Source organism: Megalobrama amblycephala, linkage group LG12 (assembly GCF_018812025.1).
Source record: "Megalobrama amblycephala isolate DHTTF-2021 linkage group LG12, ASM1881202v1, whole genome shotgun sequence".
NCBI classification, from domain to species: Eukaryota; Metazoa; Chordata; class Actinopteri; order Cypriniformes; family Xenocyprididae; genus Megalobrama; species Megalobrama amblycephala.
The window spans coordinates 23325920-23346694 of record NC_063055.1 but is presented as its reverse complement, the minus strand read 5'-3'; the positions used below and the strand labels follow the sequence as shown (position 1 = coordinate 23346694).

Genomic DNA, 20775 nt, shown 5'->3' with positions numbered 1-20775 from the left:
TACACACCAGTTGAATTGTTTTCAGATATAGTGGTTCAGACTGTCTGTTACAGATATTTGTGATGTATTTGGGGTATCCACAGTCTGTTGTGCGACAAAAACAAAACCCACACAGTAAATCTGAGTCTCTGTACTACTGAGTACTGAGGGCTCCATCAGTGTTGCAGTTGCATGTTTCTGCCACACTGTTTTCACATTGAACTTAGTCTTGTTTGTCTTTAATGTTCCATCAAAGATTCTCTGTAACATACACCCATCATGTAAACTAGCATATTCTCTGTCTCTCATAACATTTATTTTTTCAGATTTTAAATCATGCAAAAGTAACGTCTACTCACAGTAAATGGCACCAAAATGACTATATGGTTACTGCTGAACTTTTACTTTGTAAATCAACTGTTGTATTTGTAGCTTAAGTCTGTGCAGATTCTACTTTTTTATTTGTAGTGATGTTCTCAGGTTGACATATATTAACGATAATCAATGTCGATTGTGTGTGTATATATATATATATATAAAAAACCGAGTAAACTTCAAAAAACCTTTTATTAGCTAAGGGAAAAGTACAGTCATAAATTCACCTAACAAGCTGTAAAAATCATCTGGAAAAATGCAACTAATTTAACAAACTGTATTTTCATACAAATAACTAAAAATTCAGAAACTGGTCTTTGCAAGTCCCAGGTAGAAATATAAAATTTCTGGTTCAGTTTCGGAAGCAAAAAAACAAACAAAAGACATTCCAGTAGTAAAAAAATCTAAACTGCTATTTGAAAAGGTTTCAATACAGTAGGAGAAATGGTGAGGTATTTAAAAACAGAAAAGTAAATGACCATAGAGCAGCTGAAACCTAGGAAGATAGATGCATGCATCACATTTACTTATAAAAACAGCATAATTTTTCTCCTAAGCAAGTTAAGACTGTATGCTGCATTCACGTGAGCAATACCTTCATGCATCAAAATTTTTACACACACAAAATAATTTCTATTTTCATATAAAATTTAAAGGTCAAAAGAGGACGCAGGTAAGAAAAAAACGTCATTAAATGATGACATTAACTCATTTGTGCTTTTACCATGGTTGTTAATCATGTAAACTGGTGCTATGGTTTCTACCAAGTATTCAATTAAGATTCAATTTTTAAATACAAGGCTGCCCAGTATAAACATAATATTAAGAGCAATGATGGAGTAATATATATCAAGGCATGTTATTAGATCCAGAAATGCATTCATAGAACATTTTGACTTGATTCTAAATATTGTTTACAATCATTTTAACAATGTCTGAGAATATGTGTGGCATATAGACAAGCATTTTAACCCTCATTTATAGAGAATGTATTCTGGTTTGGCTGGTTTTTAACACCACCAGACGGCAGCTTCCTGAGCAGCACTTCAGATTGACACTAGAGGACGATGTAGTCATGGTGCAATACAGTAGGACAGAGGTTTTCCATGACCGCTTCATATCAGTTCTTCAAAGTATCTCCAGTAGTTAATTTCGACTTTGACTCAAGAACAGCACCTGCACATCATATCATATGACCGCTCAACAGAAAGCCAACGGTTTATACATTTTACCATAAACTTAATATTAAACATCACACATTCACCAGACACATCAAGACAGATTGAGAATTTTCTCATTAGTAGCACAAGACTGACAGATTAATTGAAGACTTGGTTAATCAGTATTGCATTTGCTTGATTTCATAACATATTTTTACTTTATATACTTCAGTTTTTATCTGTGCAGGTCATCAGGAATGGACTAATAACAAATAACATTATTAATATAAATAAAAATCTTTCTTGTAAAAATAAAAACAATAAAATATTAAAAAGGGAGTTTAAAAAGCATTTAAATAGATTTAATCTTATAGGAGCAGTATTTGATAGGTTGGTTAAGTTGACAGTTTCCTTTCAAAATTTGACAGTTTGGATGGGTTAGGCTCAGATTAAAGGTTTGTTCTGGGATACCAAAGGTTTTCAGTGGGGCATCACCTCTGAGCGCACATCTGAGAGACCAGTCCAGTGTGGATAAAGCAGGAAAGTTTAATCCTGCTCCTGGAGGACCACCTTTGTATGGAGTTTACCTCAAACATGCTCCAACACACCCACCTGGACCTTTCTCGCAATTCTGAAGGCCTCAATTAACTGGTTCAGGTGTTTAATTAGGGAGGACCCTCCAAAAGCACAGTTGGACACCCTTAGGTTGGGGGAAGGTACACTAGACTGGGGTAGCCAAACCTGCTTCTAGAGAGAAACCCTTTTGCTTCCTTCCTGAAAAGTTCAGTTCCAACCCTGCTCCAAAACAACCTGCCTTTAAATCTTCAAGTAATTCTAAGATGGTTTAGGTGTGATGGATTAAAGTTAGAGCAAAATTCTGCAGGAATTGTAGCTCTCCATTATCAGGGTTGGCTACCCCTGTACAAGACCAATGGTTCTCAGCCTTGGAGTATCATAGCACTGAACAATCTGGATGTCTTTCCTATTTAACACATCAGCTCATTAGTAGAGGTTACAAGGCCTGAACTGTGTAAGATAAAGGAGACATCCAAAATGGGGTACTTGAGGATAAGAATCAACAACTATAACTCACACAATCAGGGTGAAAATAATCAAAGAAGTCAACCTTGAGGTTCACAGAGAGTGCTTTAGATGCCACGGGAGGGAATGGAGTGAAAAAGGCTAAGGATCGGTTGTGGACTCTAGGCTGGTTAACTAGATGACGACATGACCAAGTCAAGCTCTTTAGCATCTTCCTGACCACTGGTGAGACCACAGCTCCCAGAGAGCTCGGGGAAGTGGCTGGCCCTGCCAGAAGGAACCGGTGAGTTAGGAGACTGGTTGACCCCCTGCTTTTTGGGGGGAACAGGAGGTGGATGAATCTTCTCCGTCCTAGGAATTATTGGTGACCGGATCCCTGGAGAGAGAATCCCTGGGCTCTTCCCTGTGGGCGAGGAGGCAGCAGCCAGGTTGCGGTAATCAGTGCCAAAGGGTGAGCTGTTGGACGGAGGGAGTTTACTTGCTGTTTGTTGGCTCGTGAACCGTGACAGCACCTGAGTGACAGTGTTGCGGGCAATCTGCTTTGCAGTAGAATTGTCTGGAGGAGGAGTGGCAGGAGTGGCGGCAGTAGGAGAGAGGTCTCGGGGCGAATGGACAACAGCTCCTCCGTGTTGCTGGTCTACCTCAGCTTGTTGCTGAAACTTATGGCGTGCTGCTTGGAATCGTTGGTTGATGCTGGCCTGGTAAGAAGAGGGATAGGTCGGACTAGAGCAACCTATAGAGGCCAGACGCTTGGTCAATACAGGGGAAGAGCAAGGAGATGAGCTAAGAGAGGATGAGGCAGGACTGCTGGGGGAGAGACACTGTAATGCCCCACTTCCTCCAGGGAGCATTATCCCATTGTCCGCCAATCCCCCTTCCTTACACCTCTCTTCTGCTGGAGACTCTGGTTCTCTGGGAGTGTGTTGACCATTTTGTTTGTGTTGAGGAGATGATTTAGATCCAACAGGTTTGCCATCAACTTCTGTTTGACTAAGAGGAGGCATGATACCTGAAGTTGCTTTTTGTGGGATTTTGTCCTTTTCTTCATTATCCTTTTCCAGCCTTGCCTTTTCTCTTTCTTTCATTTCATCCAACTCTTTCTTTAGACTATTGAACTGCTCCAAAAGCTCTTGATATCGTTTTTCTTCCTTCAGTAGTTTCCCTCTCATCTGCTCGTGCTCGGTATCAAATTCAGCCAGCTTTTTCTCAGCTCTCGCCTCTATCTGCTGAGCACGAGCGTGTTCGTTTTCAAGCTCTCGCTTTAGGATTTCGATGGTACTGCTCTCCTGTTCCAGTTGGCGGCTGAGGTCTGCAACACGCTGGCTCTCCTCCTCTGCCCGTGCTGTAGCCTTCTGACATTCTTTAGCCAGTGTCGAGGATAACTGCTGCTGCTGTGCTAAATCTTCCTCAGCTTGATTTGACAGAACTGACCTCTCACGTTCTAAACTCTGTACTTGAGCCTTCTCAAACTCCAGCTGTGAAGAAGAAAAGCAAGCGATGTCACTTTAAAAATTCAAAGAAGCTAGTAGAGTGACAATAGAAATAACATTATATAGATAGCAGGCAATATACAGTACTATTGTTCTAGAGCAGGGGTGTCCAAACTCGGTCCTGGAGGGCCAGTGTCCTGCAGAGTTTATCTCCAAGTTGCCTCAACACACCCGCCTAGAAGTTTCTAGTATGCCTAGTAAGACCTTGATTAGTTGTTTCAGGTGTTTTGTAATTGGGGTTGGAGCTAAACTTTGCAAGACAGTGGCCCACCAGGAGCAGGATTAGACACCCCTGTTCTAAAGCAGAGGTCTCCAAACTCAGTCCTGGAGGGCCAATGTCCTAAAAAGTTTATCTCCAACCCCAATTAAACACATCTGAACCAGCTAATAAAGGTCTCATTAGGCATACTCACTAGGCAAACTTCCAGGCAGGTGTGTTGAGGCAACTTGGAGCTAAACTCTGCAGGACACTGGCCCTCCAGGAGTTTGGAGACCCCTGTTCTAGAGGACATCTTGTTTACTTGATTCTTCCTGCCTCAAACAAAACAAAATATCTTTTAGATATCTGATGTCACAATCCCCACAAACTTCATTAGCTATGTATGTATATACATACATACATGCATTATTTATATTGTGCTATCACGTATCTGTGTTAGTGTTGGAATGTGTTTACTTACAGCTGTAACATAAGTTAATGAAATAAAGCAGGTTGTTCACTGCAGTGAAAGTACTTCAGGCCCCTATGAGCTGCAGAATGTGAGAGACATGGCATCCAGAATAAGACAGTGTGTGTGCTTGTAAGGAAAACCCAGGGCAGGGCAGGAAGGGCTTTTACATAATACTGTACAGTCTGTACTTTGACCATAATATCACCTTATCCTAACCCTATAAAAACACAAACAAACAATGTCTTCACACACACACACACACACACACACACACACACACACAGGCAGATGGACTCTCCTGCCCCACAGTTAATAAAAACAATGCAGCCTTTCCTCTTAAAAACAAGGACCTGCACTAACACTGTTACACAACAGAGCCACACAAAATCCTCTGGCACAGAGTGCCGTGGTTGCTTTTATTTTGAAGTTTAAGATGTATTTATAATAGTACAGTGTGTGCATGTGTATATGTATTTTGGTGCCGTTGCCTGGTTACCTGTTGCAGTAGTCTGTCTCGTTCCCTCTCCAGCATGGCAGTGATGTCATCACCCGCAGCAGCGTCTTGAGCACGTCGTCGTTTCTCTTCTTCTAAATCAGCTATTACCTGCAGGTACACACACATTCAAACATCAGGACAAGAAAAATGACTAATCATGACTGCATCATCTTACAGTTTTTTTCAGTTGCTAACTAGCATTGTTCAATACCGAAACCACATTTTCAAAACTCTTCACACAGTCTGCATAACCAGCATGAATGTTGGCCAAACAGTTAATCTCACCTACAAAACTCACTCAGACCAACATAACACTGGCAACAATTCTCATTCAGAAAACACACATTTCATTCACAACACACTGACCTAAAAAACACTAACAACAGGAAGCATTACATAATTGATGAACTTTTCTTATTTAAAGTTTCAGTGATTTTCCACATAAATCAGTTCTTCATATAGAATACTGTAACACAATTTCACTTTATTGAAAGCATTTGTTACACGAATGAATCAGAAATTAATCAATTTCATTTTTTTATATGAATATAGTACTTGAAAATTATAACCAAAAGGTGAAAAAAGAGGGAAAAAACTCCAGGGTTGCAATGATAATAAAAAAAGAATAAATAAAATACATTCTACACATTACTGTAACAACGTGTGTAGTTGTTCATTACAGTAAATTACAGTGATGGTTCTAGTCTGCTCTCTCTCTTGCATTGGAGTGGGTGGAATTTCAGCTAAAATTGCAATTAGCTTGTAATGATTATTTTTTAATTTTTGGCTAAAAATTGAGAATATTTTAAAATAATGACTGCATAAATGCTTGGAATTTGCCATCATTCTGTTTTGAATGTGTTTTTAATCATTTTGAATGCAGTGTGTTAGCATTAGAAAAATGTGTTGAAAATGCATAGTATTTTGCATGTTGTGGAGTACGAATGGGAAAAGAGTTCCTGAATTTTGAAAAGTGTGGTCACTGAATGCATTTTGTCTGAAAGCAATGAAAAATGGTTCACAGTTTGGTCTGCATTGACTTCTGTTTCGCTGACTGTGTGAAGAGTTTTGAAAATATGGTTTCAGTATTGAACAATGCTTGTTAGCAACTGGAAAAAACTGTAATTATTAATAATTACAGTAAGAATATTACTTTCATAGTTAATGATGTTAATTTGAGTCACAGTAATTGTGAAAATGATCATGTGTTCTTGTCAAAACAATATCTTTTTTGTTTGAGGGATAGAAATTTATATTGTGTCATTATTTACTCACACTGCCAAACCTGTATGACTTACTTTTTTAGGGATGCACGGAAATTTCAGCCAATAATTTATCTGAGGACACAATATTATTTACTCACACTGTAAATAATGAGTAAATAATGATGCAATATTATCGCCTATGGCATTTCTGGCTGATAATTTGAGCTGAAAATATATGTTGCCCCGCCCACCCTGCCCTGCCCCGTCCTGCCGTGTCATATTTTTTAAATTCAGTATTATTAAATTATTGAATTTCATTAAAAAGTCTAATATTGATACAATTATACCAAAAAAGCTGATTTAAAATTAGAAATAAATATTTTTTTTTAAGCATTTTCAGTTTCAAGTGCATTTTCAGCCAAGTGCATTCAGAATGTTTGGTTTCAGCCCAGAATTTTCATTTCAGTACATCCCTACTTTCTTTTGTGGAAAAGTTTTTGTTTTTTTTTCCATTATTGGTTGAACCTTACATTATGCATTTCTTGTTAGTTAGTATACATATAGAGAAAATAAAGAATGTTTGATTGAAATTGGTTTGTGTTTCAAAGGATCAAACCCTTTTATTCAGAGATCTGAACCCTTTAAAATAAGTCACCACCCAATGCACATAACAGTGATAATAGTTGTGTTTAATTTTGGATTAATCTTTCATACAATGTTTATAAAATAATTAAACGTTTCAAAGAACTGAACAAACCAGTCCAGGTTCAGGGTAGGCATACAATACATGCACTCAAGCTCCGTTCCAAGAACTTGTGAGCTAGTCTGCTGTCTATATGGGCAGCTACCTTCAAACCCAGCCTCCTAACAATTGTGTAACCTCCAAAGTGACTAACTGAAGTGACATAAACGACACTCCTCACTACAGTTTTAACGCCTACAGCTGATTTAGCACTAGCATGCTGTTAAGCTAGAACAGCCTTTACGTTAGGAGCCAAAATATACAGCCTAGGTATGCAGCTCAAGACTCTTTTTGTCTCTCACCCGTCGATGTCTCCTCTCTGCAGCGGCGAGCTGTTTCATCATTTTCTCCTTCATATTGGTGCAGTGGGCCATCACTAGCTTCAACACGCCCAGCGGGTTCAGACACACGGGACTCTGCCCTCCATCATCCTGAGCCTGCGACAGCTCGCTGTCCCTCAGCAGCGCTACGAAGGGGTCACGGAGGTCATACTGTCCATATCGCTCCTGAACAAATGAATCTCTCTGTTGTGCCTGAAATAAAGTTCAAAGATAAACAGAAAGTAATAAGTATCTAGTTTTCACTGAGGTGTCTTGATGAGTTGAAACACTGCAAGTTCATAAGATGACTGATAAATATCTTTCATTATGTTTGCATATAATCTATGTGGTTTTTTGAGAGACAGAAAGAGAGAGCAGGATTTCTAAACACACCATGATACAAATACAGCTGGTCACTATCAGATCTATTTTCCCAAAATATAATCACAGCCCTGACCCCTCCTCTGCAGGCAGGTGTTAAACCTCCCCTGGGCTGATGGGATGGAGGGGGGGGCTCACAGCACAAAAGGCCCAGCTGTAGGGGGTGTTGTTCACTACTCATTGTGCATGTGTGCGCTTGTGTGAGGGCTGGAACGGGGGGCAGTGTAACTAATTTAGGAGGGATGGGGTGGTCTTGCTAAATAGATCGGCAGATGGGAGACATACACACACAAACACAGAATGAAGGACTGGAATAGACGTGTTTATGTTCTGAGCAACACACATGGTGCATCCTGCTGTATTCTACTCTATATATATACATAAGATCAATAACATGCATATAGAAAATAGATAGGGTCTCATGCTGACTTTAACTTTATATGATCACTTGATGACGGCAAAGGTCACCTTAAACAAAGGAAATGACCATTAAATGCAAATGTACAAATTAATATGCAATTTTGGTCAATCCTGATTATTAAAACATCTCTAATATATCTAATATGTAATATGTTACTGTGAAATAGTGGCAAAAAAATCAACTCATCAGGCTAACGTGTACAGTACATTACACATACATAATTGGAATTTTCTTGAGCACACCTTTGTGTCTTTCTTAAACACACCAACACAAACAAAAAAATGTAGACTGTTATCTGCTAGATCACAATGCATGTGGGAAAGAGAGTCATATTAACCAACCAGACTTCAAGAGACCTCAGCTTCTGCCGTTTGCTGGTTATTATCTGCTGATCATTCAGTCTAGGACTCAAAGTCTTTTAATAACACAGAGAATCACAGAGGGTGTGGTGTTTACTGGGTGTGAACATCAATAACCACAATAACAATTAAAATACAGGCTGTTGTTAACACTTTCTGTCACTGTGTTGAGCAGAAATTCATACTCTGTGTAAGTGTGTTAAGTGTGTCTCAGACCACCAGGTCGGATAATTTATTTGTTTAACTTCAGCCTTAAGCAGCGCCGCTTACTACTCTACATCATTACAGTAAATTACAGTTCATTTCCAGCCCTGGAGGCCTCAATCTGTGGCCCTGCTGGCCTCTGAGCGACCTTATACAGAGATCAGAGAGAGAGAGAGAGAGACAACTGAAGGAAACAGATGAGACAGCGGAAAGGCAAACATCACTATTACTATCACTCATACTGTGGGTTGTAGATTTGAACAAATCTGTAATACACCAATTATTAAACTCATCCAGCACTATTTGCAGCTTGCTGAGTTGAATTAATGTGCTGCTACTTTTTTAAGTGATTAGGCCTTCAATATTGCACGGTGGACGATAAATTGAGTGAAAAATATTGTAGACAAACAAACAATGAAGGAGATTACATGATAGAATCTTTTGACGTGAGTAAAAGAGTAAGGAACCACACCTTAGCAACCACAGGCATTGTCCTGGCAACATACATTTTGATATACTGCTATTCAAAAGTCTGAGGTCTCTATCATTATTTATAACAATGATCAAAAGTGACAGTAAATACATTCATAATGTTACAAAATATTTATTTTTCAAATAAATGTTGTTTTATTGAACTTAAAGGTGCTAAAGAGGATTTTTTCGTCGACTGAGAAACCAAAGACTGTTAGTGAGTTTTTGAAATGAGCGCATGCCTAAGAACAACCCCCCTCCTTCACAGCTCATTTCGAGGGAACGCCTCCCAAAACTCGTGCACGAGTATTGGAACACGAGTGTTTACCACCGGCATTCGCTGTGTCGTGTTAGTGGATTCATTATGTCGGACTCACCGCAGGTAACTCATAATCTGCAGTTGTTATTCCTGTCTCCTGACAAAAACATTGCATGCGGCGCCTGTGGAGTGTGGAAAGTTACTGGAGCGCGCAGCCGCACTCGTCTCTCACAAGGAACGTCATGGCAGTGATTGACAAGCCAGAGGGCCAATAGTTTACGTGACGATCGCGTAAACAATTGGCTGGTGTTTTTAAGGCCCTACCTCGTGCACAGATGATGTATATTAATATTATTACTTTCAGTGCACCTAATAAATAGTCTTTTATCAGTTAGTAAAGACAGTTTCAAGTAATATTGCAAAAATGTATAAAACAAAACATCCTCTTTAGCACCTTTAAAGAATTCTGAAAAAAATGTGTCATGGTTTTCCACAAAAATATTAAGTAGCACAACTGTTTTCAATTATGATAATAATAAGAAATTATTCTTGAGCAGCAACATATTAAAATGATTTCTAAAGTACCATGTGACACTGAATACTGGAGTAATGATGGCAGCTTTGCCACCACAGGAATAAATTACATTTTAAAAATATATTAAAAGAAAATCCACAATCCTTTCAGTCGCTTTGTCTCTCTTCAGATCTAACACGGCAGACCAGATAAACACCCACACAAACAATAATAGTCTACCGGGACACACAGCACTACACACACTAGCAACTGCTTTTCCCACAAGAAATCCAGCTTCTATATTTAGCCATTTCAGTCTCAAGACATTTTGTTTGTACATTAGTTACTCATTTCACTGCTTTCTCTGTGCAGCCATTTACTGTAAATTAGTGGCATAGTTGCTATACTTACAGAATTAGCCTATACCATAATAGCTCTGCAGGTAATTACGGTTTTAAAGGGTTAGTTCACCCAAAAGTGAAAATAATGTCATTTATTACTCAACCTCATGCCGTTCCACACACAAGAGCTTCGTTAATCTTCAAATTAAGATATTTTTGTTGAAATCCGATGGCTCCGTGAGGCCTCCATAGCCAGCAATGACACTTCCTTTCTCAAGATCCATTAATGTACTAAATCAGTTCATGTGAGTACAGTGGTTCAATATTAATATTATAAAGCGACGAGAATATTTTTGGTGCGCCAAAAACAAAACAAAATAACGACTTATATAGTGATGGCCGATTTCAAAACACTGCTTCAGGAAGCTTCGGAGCGTTATGAATCTTTTGTGTCGAATCAGCGGTTCGGAGCGGTGTCACGTGATTTCAGCAGGTTGGCGGTTTGACACGCGATCCGAATCATGATTCGACACAAAAGATTCATAATGCTCCGAAGCTTCCTGAAGCAGTGTTTTGAAATCGGCCATCACTATATAAGTTGTTTTTTTTAGTGCACCAAAAATATTCTCGTCACTTTATAATATTAATATTGAACCACTGTACTCACATGAACCGATTTAAATATGTTTAGTACATTAATGGATCTTGAGAGAGGAAGTGTCATTGCTGGCTATGCAGGCTTCACTGAGCCATCAGATTTCAACAAAAATATCTTAATTTGTGTTCCGAAGATGAACGAAGGTCTTACGGGTGTGGAACGGCATGAGGGTGAGTAATAAATTACATTATTTTCATTTTTGGGTGAACTAACCCTTTAAGAACTTGATATAGCAGAACTTGATGCTGCAGGATCATAAAGGTTCCAAAAATTTCTATCCCAACTCAGTAGGCAGTAGTTCTTCAATAGCTAAAATATGACTATTTAGTGAAATAGCAAGGGTTATTGGTAAAAACAAACAAAAACAGAGTAGAATAGAGAGTAGAATAGCAGGTTTCTTCTAAAGATAAGTTCAACTTTAAAGTGACAATGAAGTCAAAATTGACAATTCTTATTTTTATGGAATATTACAGTATTTATTATATTTATCTCTGTGTGCCCTTATTTTTTAAAATTCATGTGCCCTCATATTCTTAAAACAAAATAACTTCCCCTTCCTCTTGTCAGCGACATCTCATCTCTTCTCTGATGATGCATTTACTGGCGCGAGGGCGGGACAACCTGTCACTCACATGACATCACAGCAATGGCAAACCACAACCATCCAATCAATTCCTAATTGACAAAATCAAGTCCCGTGGCTCCGCCCTACATTTTTTCTTGTCCGAGAAGCCATTTTACTCAGATATACACGAAAATAGAGAAGAAAGGACTATCACAATTTCCATTTCATGCCAACTTTAACTCATAGTGCATTAAAATCAAAGTAATAAAACAATTTCAACAACATTAGAAAAAGCTAAAGATTTTGAAAGGATTATATAAATTGTTGTTACTTAGAGCTAAGTCCCAGTGCTCATCCAAGCATAATTAATTACATTATTTAAGAGCAGGGGCTTATGGGTATTCCCTCACAGTGGGATCCCACAATGCAACATGATTCGTTATTTTATTTATTTTTTACAGTAATTTACTGACTAAAAATATTATTTTACTCTGTGTGTGTGTGTGTGTTTCTGTGAGATTAGTATTGAATGTGCAGGACAGAGCAGGATGCTGCTTGTGCTGTCGCTGTTTTTAATCAAGCTCTTGCTGATCTGAGGCGCTTACCATCGGAGACAGAGAGGAATCAGGAGACTTCCTGGAAGGAAGTTCACACCGAAGGAATCCAGCACCCCTCTAATCAACACAAAGACACACACTCCAGGCGGTGCAGAACAGTGAAGAACCCCATTGGTTTTCTCTGTGAGTGTATGTGTGTAAATGACACATTTATAAGGTAAAGCACGGGGGTTTGACATCCTCCCTATTAGGACAAAATAAACTGGCTTGTTTAGTCTGTTTGGATTGTGATTTTAACATGGAATGCCCTATTCATGAAATTCCCCTTTCAGAGACCTGTGAACAGACCTGATCTTTCTTTATAAGGCTTAGATGATGAAACGGCGAGTGAGTCATTTTAACGGCTGGTTTCCCATTTTAACCGCCAGCCCTCGGGATATTGGCTCCTCTATTACATCAGAATGAGCCATGGGAAAGTAACTCAAAAGGAGGAGCAAAAAGTGCACTGCTGTTTCTGGAAAAATGCAGCTGATCTGGAGGCTTTCAGAACATTTAAAGTGATTGATACTCCTCTCCCAGCATGCACTGCTTCACCACTGCCAGGACATACAGGAGTTTCTGAGAGCACTGAAGTGACACGCACACAACGCAACATTGATGATCAAAGACTCAAGAGCCCCAAGGGCCTCTCATGGTTCCCTCTGTGAATAAAGCCTTTACTGGCCAGGAAGCAAGTCAAATGAAGCTGAAGACACACACACACACACACACACACACACACACACACACACACTTAGCATCTTGCCTACGGCTGAGCAGTAAAAGAGGCCTAAGCCTAAAGAGAGAGAGAAACAAACATCTTACACACCAAGGCTTTGTTCAGACAGGAAGTAAAAATCTGATTTCAAAAATCCACCTCAAATCTGCTTAGTTATTTATAGTCTAAACAGCAAAAAAGGGATGAAATGTGATGTTTAATGTACCCATTTTAAACCACATCCATGTGTTGTTTGAAATCTGACATTCTCACAATGTAATGAATAGTAAATGCGTCAACGGGTTTTAGATATCAGCAACCAAGGCAGATGCACCAGATAGTGACTATACAATCTCTGTTTCTAACCAAGTACTATATTTAAACTACCATTTAAAAGTTTTTTTTTTAAGATATTAATACTTTTTTAGCAAGTATGCATTAAATTGATCAAAAGTGAGAGTAAAAAAATATTTCTATTACAAAAAAAATGTTATTTTGAACTTTTTATTCATCAAAGAATCCTTGAAAAAGTATCCACAAAAATATTAAGCAGCACAACTGTTTTCGACATTTATAATGATAAGAAATGGTTCTTGAGGACCAAATCAGCATATTAGAATGATTTCTGAAAGATCATGTCATGTGACACTGAAGACTAAAGTAATGATGCTGAAATTTCAACTTTTCCATCACAGGAATACATTACATTTTAAAATATATTAAAATAGAATAATATTTCATGTTTATATTACGTATCTTTCAAAACATTCTTTCAAAAACATAAAAAACTTGTAACCCCAAAATTGTATTTTCTTTGTAGTTTATGTGCACGTCTTCTGATCAAACTTCAAACAAGCATTCAAGTTTTTCATGCACATTTTAGAAATTGTATTCACATATTTGTGTATCCGTACAGTATTTTTATGCGATATCCAGAAAACACACATATGGAAACCTGGCTGTTGTCTGAACAAATGGTTTCAGATGAGACTGTAAGTGGATCGTTTGCGAAATGACCAAAAGATTGAATTTGAAAACCAAATCAGATTTGTGTGCAGTGTAAACAAAGCCAATTCGCATATATAAGATGTTTGTGAAAAACAGTTACCTTGCAAAATACAAATACGTGTGTGCTTTATAAAACTATGTAATGTGAACGCGCACACATTACATAGCGACTCACTTTCAGATGAGTTAAGCTTCTCTCTGTGTTGTTTTCAAAGTCAAAAACGAATCTCAGACAGCAGTGCAAACAGTCAGCAGTTGATCAGCAGGTCACAGTGAGACACCAGAGCCCCTCGTCTCATGTTTCCATCTTTCCCACACACACCCCTGAGCTCATGAGAAGCTGCTGTTCTCTGTTATTAACACTGAGTTAACTCTTTAACTAAAGCATCAGACACAATAATTACAGGCCTAATAAAACACACATACTATATATATCCAGAGGGAACACTGTGGGCTTCTGTTGTGTGTCAGTTTGAGTACACACCAAAATTAACTACATTTGTTTTAGTTTTGAGGACTCAATTGAGCACAGCTGATTTAATTTGCGTGCTTATCAAAGCATAAAATGAAATGAAAGATTGAGTAATAATAGAGAAATCTGGGCTCTGTGCGAACACTTATTTAGGGCTGCTCAGTTTAGGTGTCAAGAAGTTCCATTTTTTATTCACTGTAAGGTCAGTGTGTCATTATAAAACATACAGTATGCACAAGCAGGCTCTGAAAAACTGAATAATGTTATAATTATGTTATAATATGTTACAACCCAAATTCTGGAAATGTTGGGACGTTTTATAAATTTGAATAAAATGAAAATATATGTTCGATATATAGTTAAATATATCGACTGTAATTAAATATATCGACTTTCAAATCACATGAACCTATATTTTATTCACAATAGAACATAGATAACATAACACATGTTTAAACTGAGAAATTTTACAATTTCATGCACAAAATGAGCTCATTTCAAATTTGATGCCTGCTACAGGTCTCAAATTAGTTGGGACGGGGGCATGTTTACCATGGTGTAGCATCTCGTCTACTTTTTAAAACAGTTTGAAGACGTCTGGGCATCGAGGTTATGAGTTTCTGGAGTTTTGGTGTTGGAATTTGGTCCCATACTTGCCTGATATAGGTTTCCAGCTGCTGAAGAGTTCATGGTCGTCTTTGACTTATTTTTCTCTATAGGTGAAAGATCTGGACTGCATGCAGGCCAATTCAGCTCCCAGACTCTTCTATGATGAAGCCATGCTGTTGTAATAGCAGCAGTATGTGGTTTTGCATTGTTCTGCTGAAATACACAAGGCCTTCCCTGAAAGAGACGTCGTCTGGAGGGGAGCATATGTTGCTCTAAAACCTTTATATACCTTTCAGCATTCATAGTGCCTTCCAAAACATGCAAGCTGCCCATACCGTATGCACTTATGCACCCCCATACCATCAGAGATGCTGGCTTTTGAACTGAACGCTGATAACACGCTGGCAGGTCTCCCTCCTCTTTAGCCCGGAGGACACGGCATCCGTGATTTCCAACAAGAATGTCAAATCTGGACTTGTCTGACCAAAGAACACTTTTCCACTTTGAAACAGTCCATTTTAAATGAGCCTTGGCCCACAGGACACGACGGCGCTTCTGTTCTATGTTCACATATGGCTTCCTTTTTGCATGGTAGAGCTGATGATTGACACAGTCATGCCGATGAGTGATGCAGTGTCGTCTGAGGGCCGGAAGACCACGGGCATCCAATAAAGGTCTTCTGCCTTGTACCTAAAGGCACGAACACCAAGCCGACGGTCGGCCATCGGGCAATTTTTGTTCGTCGGTCGGCCGACTAAGTTTTCTCAGAGTGTTCCGCACAGTCGGCTAAAGTTTGTCCTTATCGGCTTTTTTTCAGCCGATTCGAAATGTTGAATCACGTTGGAGCTTGACGGTCCGTTGGGCCATCTGATCATTCTGATTGGCTGTTCAGCTACTGCCACCTGCTGGTTCGGAAAGGCATTTCATCTCACGCAGGCACAGAACTGACGTGCTACTTGGCCATCGGCTGTCTAGCGTCGGTTTGGTGTGTCAAGGCAACTTTGGACACAGAAGCTGCCGACGTGAGCCAACCCCACAGTCTGCTTTCATCGCCACTAGTTCATCTGCGTCGCCTTGGTGTGTTGGTGTGGAGATTTCTCCAGTTTCTCTTAATCTTTTGATGATGTTATGCACTGTAGATGATGAGATTTGCAAAGCCTTTACAATTTGATGTCGAGGAACATTGTTTTTAAAGTATTCCACAATCTTTTTACACACTCTTTTACAGATTGGAGAGCCTCTGCTCATCTTTACTTCTGAGAGACTCTGCCTCTCTAAGACTTCCCTTTTATAGCTAATCATGTTACAGACCTGATATCAATTAACTTAATTAGTTGCTAGATGTTCTCCCAGCTGAATCTTTTCAAAATTTCTTGCTTTTTCAGCCATTTGTTGCCCCCGTGCCAACTTTTTTGAGACCTGTAGCAGGCATCAAATTTGAAATTAGCTCATTTAGTGGATAAAAGTGTACAATTTCTCAGTTTAAACATTTGTTATGTTATCTATGTTCTATTGTGAATAAAATATTGGCTCATGTGATTTGAAAGTCTTCTAGTTTTCATTTTATTCAAATTTTAAAAAACGTCGCAACATTTCCAGAATTCGGGTTGTACAAAAGACACCTTCATGATTACATTTTTAGTTATTTATTTTAATATTTTTATATAAAAATGTTTATTTATAGTTCATGTTTTATGTAAAATATATCTGTAATATTTCAATTACTTTAATTAGTCATTAAAAACATGACAATTCTTAACAGTTCAGTAGTTAATGAATGAACATCAAATATGAAATAATTACCTCTAATTTTGTATTTTTAGGTATATTGTCATTTTGCAATTTATAAGTCCTAATAATCTAAAGTTAAACAAGATAAAACTATTTTTAACTTAAGCCATCTTAAAAACACATCAGATTTCATTATATGGACATAGGCTGTATGATACTTTTATGGTACTTTGTCATTTTGGAGCTTGACATTCTGTGAGTGTGCGTGTGTTTTACAGGAATAGCACTGCCTGCCATTGTTCTGCCTTTCCTGAGAACCCCCTCTGACATACTTCCTGTGGTTCCTGACCACCAGTCCACAACAAACACTGATCATAACATATAACCTGTTATATAACACAAATCTATACACAGAGCTGAGAAGCGAGTATGGAGTAAGGTTTGCGGATCTGGCTTTTAACGCGATAGACACGGGTTCGAATCCGTCTTTTGCCGAGCTTGCATTTATTTTCTATAAAAATTAAAATAATGTTCTAAAAGTGGAAATAAACTGTAAAAGAATGTTTAGTAATATTAAAAGTGTTTATTGGGTAGGGTTAGAGAAGGTGTAGGGAGGGTTTTTATTCTCCCAATAAGGCAGTATCCATTCAATAATTTTAATAAATACAATCATTTACACTCTATGATATTATTGCATTCTGTTTATTTACAAAAATACTGAGATGCAAATAGTATCTGACAATATAAAATATAGATAACATCTAATTACTATTTACTCTTATTGCAAAGAACTGATACTTTTACATGGTGTAAATAATATATCGCTATTTTCACTTAGTGTAAATAGCATATCGCCAAGAAAATGCTGCTATTGTCACTTAGTGTAAACAGAATATATTGCTATTTTCACTTAGTGTGAATAGCATCTACAGCTATTTGCACTTAGTGTAAATAGCATCTATCGCTAAGAAAATATGCCATTTTCACTTAGTGTAAATAGCCGCTGCCTAGAAAAATTGTACACTTTTATCCACTAAATGAGCTTATTTCAAATTTGATGCCTGCTACAGCTCTCAAAAAAGTTGGCACAGGGGTAAGAAATGGCTGAAAAAGCAAGAAATTTTGAAAAGATTTAGCTGGGAGAACATCTGGCAACTAATTAAGTTAATTGATATCAGGTCTGTAAAGCTGCGCACACACTTAACGATTGTAAGGCCGATTATGAATGTAAATTGATACTTATGACTGAACGCGTTCAAACGCGTCCAGTCAGAGCCAGTTGCGTTCAGTCTGCGATTACAGTCGGTGTTTAAATTCCATGTATAAGTATTTAAATTGCTTTAAGTCGCAGGAAACAATCGCTGTATGTTGAGCACAGTCTTAGAATGTTTTAGATAGTCGTTAAATGTGTGCCCAGCTTAACATGATTAGCTATAAAATGGATGTCTTAGAGATGCAGAGTCTCTCAGAGGTAAAGATGGGCAAAGCTGTGAAAGAGTGTGTAAAAAGACTGTGGAATACTTTAAAAACAATGTTCCTCAACGTCAAATTGCAAAGTCTTTGCAAATCTCATAATTTACAGTGCATAAAATCTTCAAAAGATTAAGAGAAACTGGAGAAATCTCTGTGCGTAAGGGACAAGGCCGAAGATCTTTATTGGATGCCCGTGGTTTTCGGGCCCCCAGATGACACTGCATCACTCATCGGCATGATTGTGTCAATGACATTACTAAATGGGCCCAGGAATACTTCCAGAAACCACTGTCGGTAAACACAATCTGCCGTGCCATCTGCAGATGCCAACTAAAGCTCTATCATGCAAAAAGGAAGCCATATGTGAACATTGTCCGGACGCGCCATTGTGTCCTGTGGGCCAAGGCTCATTTAAAATGGACTGTTTCAAATTGGAAAAGTGTTCTATGGTCATACAAGTCCAAATTTGACATTCTTCGGACACTGTGTTCTCCGGGCTAAACAAAAGGGAGACCTACCAGCGTGTTATCAGTGTTCAGTTCAAAAGCCAGCATCTCTGATGGTATGGGGGTGCATAAGTGCATACGGTATGGGCAGCTTGCATGTTTTGGAAGGCACTATGAATGCTGAAAGGTATATAAAGGTTTTAGAGCAACATATGCTCCCCTCCAGACAACGTCTATTTCAGGGAAGGCCTGCTGTATTTCAGCAGGACAATGCAAAACCACATACTGCAGCTATTACAACAGCATGGCTTCGTCGTAGAAGAGTCTGGGAGCTGAACTGGCCTGCCTGCAGTCCAGATCTTTCACCTATAGATAAAAATAAGTCAAAGACGACCATGAACTCTTCAGCAGCTGGAAACCTATATCAGGCAAGAATGGGACCGAATTCCAAAACTCCAGAAACTCATTACCTCGATGCCCAGACATCTTCAAACTGTTTTGAAAAGAAGACGAGATGCTACACCATGATAAATATGTCCCCGTCCCAACTAATTTGAGACCTGTAGCAGGCATCAAATTTGAAATGAGCTCATTTTGTGCATAAAATTGTAAAAATGTGGTTTCTTAGGTGTCAATGGAGGTCTAATGTGTTCTGAAGTTCATGTCTCTCTGTTTTCATTGGTCTTTCTGACTTCGATATTTTGTCTGTCTATTTTATACCTTTTAAAAATATTTTAAACATTCAGACAAGGCTTTGTCAAGCCAACATCATAATTTGTCTTGTCATACTTTTCTCTAGTTATTTTTTCCATTTTCATTTGGTAACACTAGGTGAAACAACCACATGCTTCCAAGTGTGTTCTCTTACCCTGAGTGAGTGTATGACTACATCCTGCGCTTCCAGTTCTCCTTCCAGAATGCTGAGCAGCATCAGAAGTTCAGCTTTACTGAGAGTCTCCACATTCATCCTGCTGCCCTGAAACACACAAACAGACAAATTCAATATCTAAGTCCTAAAGCAAAACCACTTATTTAGAGGATCCCAGGCCTGGCCATACAACTCAACACACAATGTTTTTGCAGGTCATGTATGACACAACTGTACTTAGACCAATGAAACAGGATCATACCACACACACACACAGATCAATTTTTCTGGCCTAGAAACAGAATAATGTTCCATGCATTTCATCAGTGAATCACTCTTGATCTGAAATGACATTTGTGTGAGTCTGGCATTCATGGACATTAAGACACACACAGCAGTGTTGTTCAGCATTTCTGCATTGTGGTCTGGCTCGCCGTCAGACCACAAAAACACAGGAAGCTATTAGCATATCAGCACAGAGGTCTCCAGTGAACGAGATCAACTGCTGTACTGTAATGGATTCCCTCAGTCTATTAACACACACTCACACACACACACACACACACACACACACACACACACACACACACACACACACACACACACACACACACACACACACAATCAGTGTGTTTGAATTCTCTTTTGAATAATTTCTCTGTTTACTGCAAGTGACATGGACTGATCTGGATTAGGCTGTAGTGTAATGGATGGTTTCACATTAACCATTAAGGTTTGGCTTGTTGTGTCTGGGTTTATATTTTAATTCGTGATGGAGTGTATGTGAGCAGAAGGATAGAGGGAAGCTCGCCAAACACCCGAACACAATCTGTGCGGTCTCTGATTTATAAAATATCTGGCTAATTATGTTCATTCTGTATAATTACTCCCCTAACCCACAGATGAACACCATCATAATCATAGTCACTTAATTCAGTGGTATTGTTGATTGCTTCATTCTGATTGGTTGACTCATGTTCCAGGAGTGTAGATTAATTTTCATAACTACACAGCAAGTAAGTACCAGGTTTGACGACCACATTACAGCTATGTATAATTTTGCCACATACTTCTGGATATTAGCATCAATTTTCAATAATTCAATGTCCATCATCAATTATTTGTTACGTGAATAATTGGTAAGATCTAAAGTTTTTTTTTTTTTTTTAAAGAAGTCTCCTATGCTCACCAATGCTGCATTT

General features: G+C 38.5%; 1 protein-coding gene across 1 annotated transcript in view; it reads right to left on the bottom strand.

Annotated features, from left to right (window-relative positions):
• Nucleotides 1–4: 4 nt before the first annotated feature.
• cttnbp2nlb (CTTNBP2 N-terminal like b) overlaps nucleotides 5–20775 on the bottom strand; it is a 28904-nt gene continuing 8133 nt past the window's right edge. The window contains exons 2-5 of the mRNA XM_048209757.1: nucleotides 19574–19681; nucleotides 7462–7692; nucleotides 5213–5320; nucleotides 5–4030 (exon numbers count right to left, since the gene is read on the bottom strand). Coding sequence (XP_048065714.1) covers nucleotides 2726–4030; nucleotides 5213–5320; nucleotides 7462–7692; nucleotides 19574–19681 — 1752 coding nt within the window. The 3' untranslated portion in view covers nucleotides 5–2725. The remainder of the gene's footprint in view (nucleotides 4031–5212; nucleotides 5321–7461; nucleotides 7693–19573; nucleotides 19682–20775) is intronic.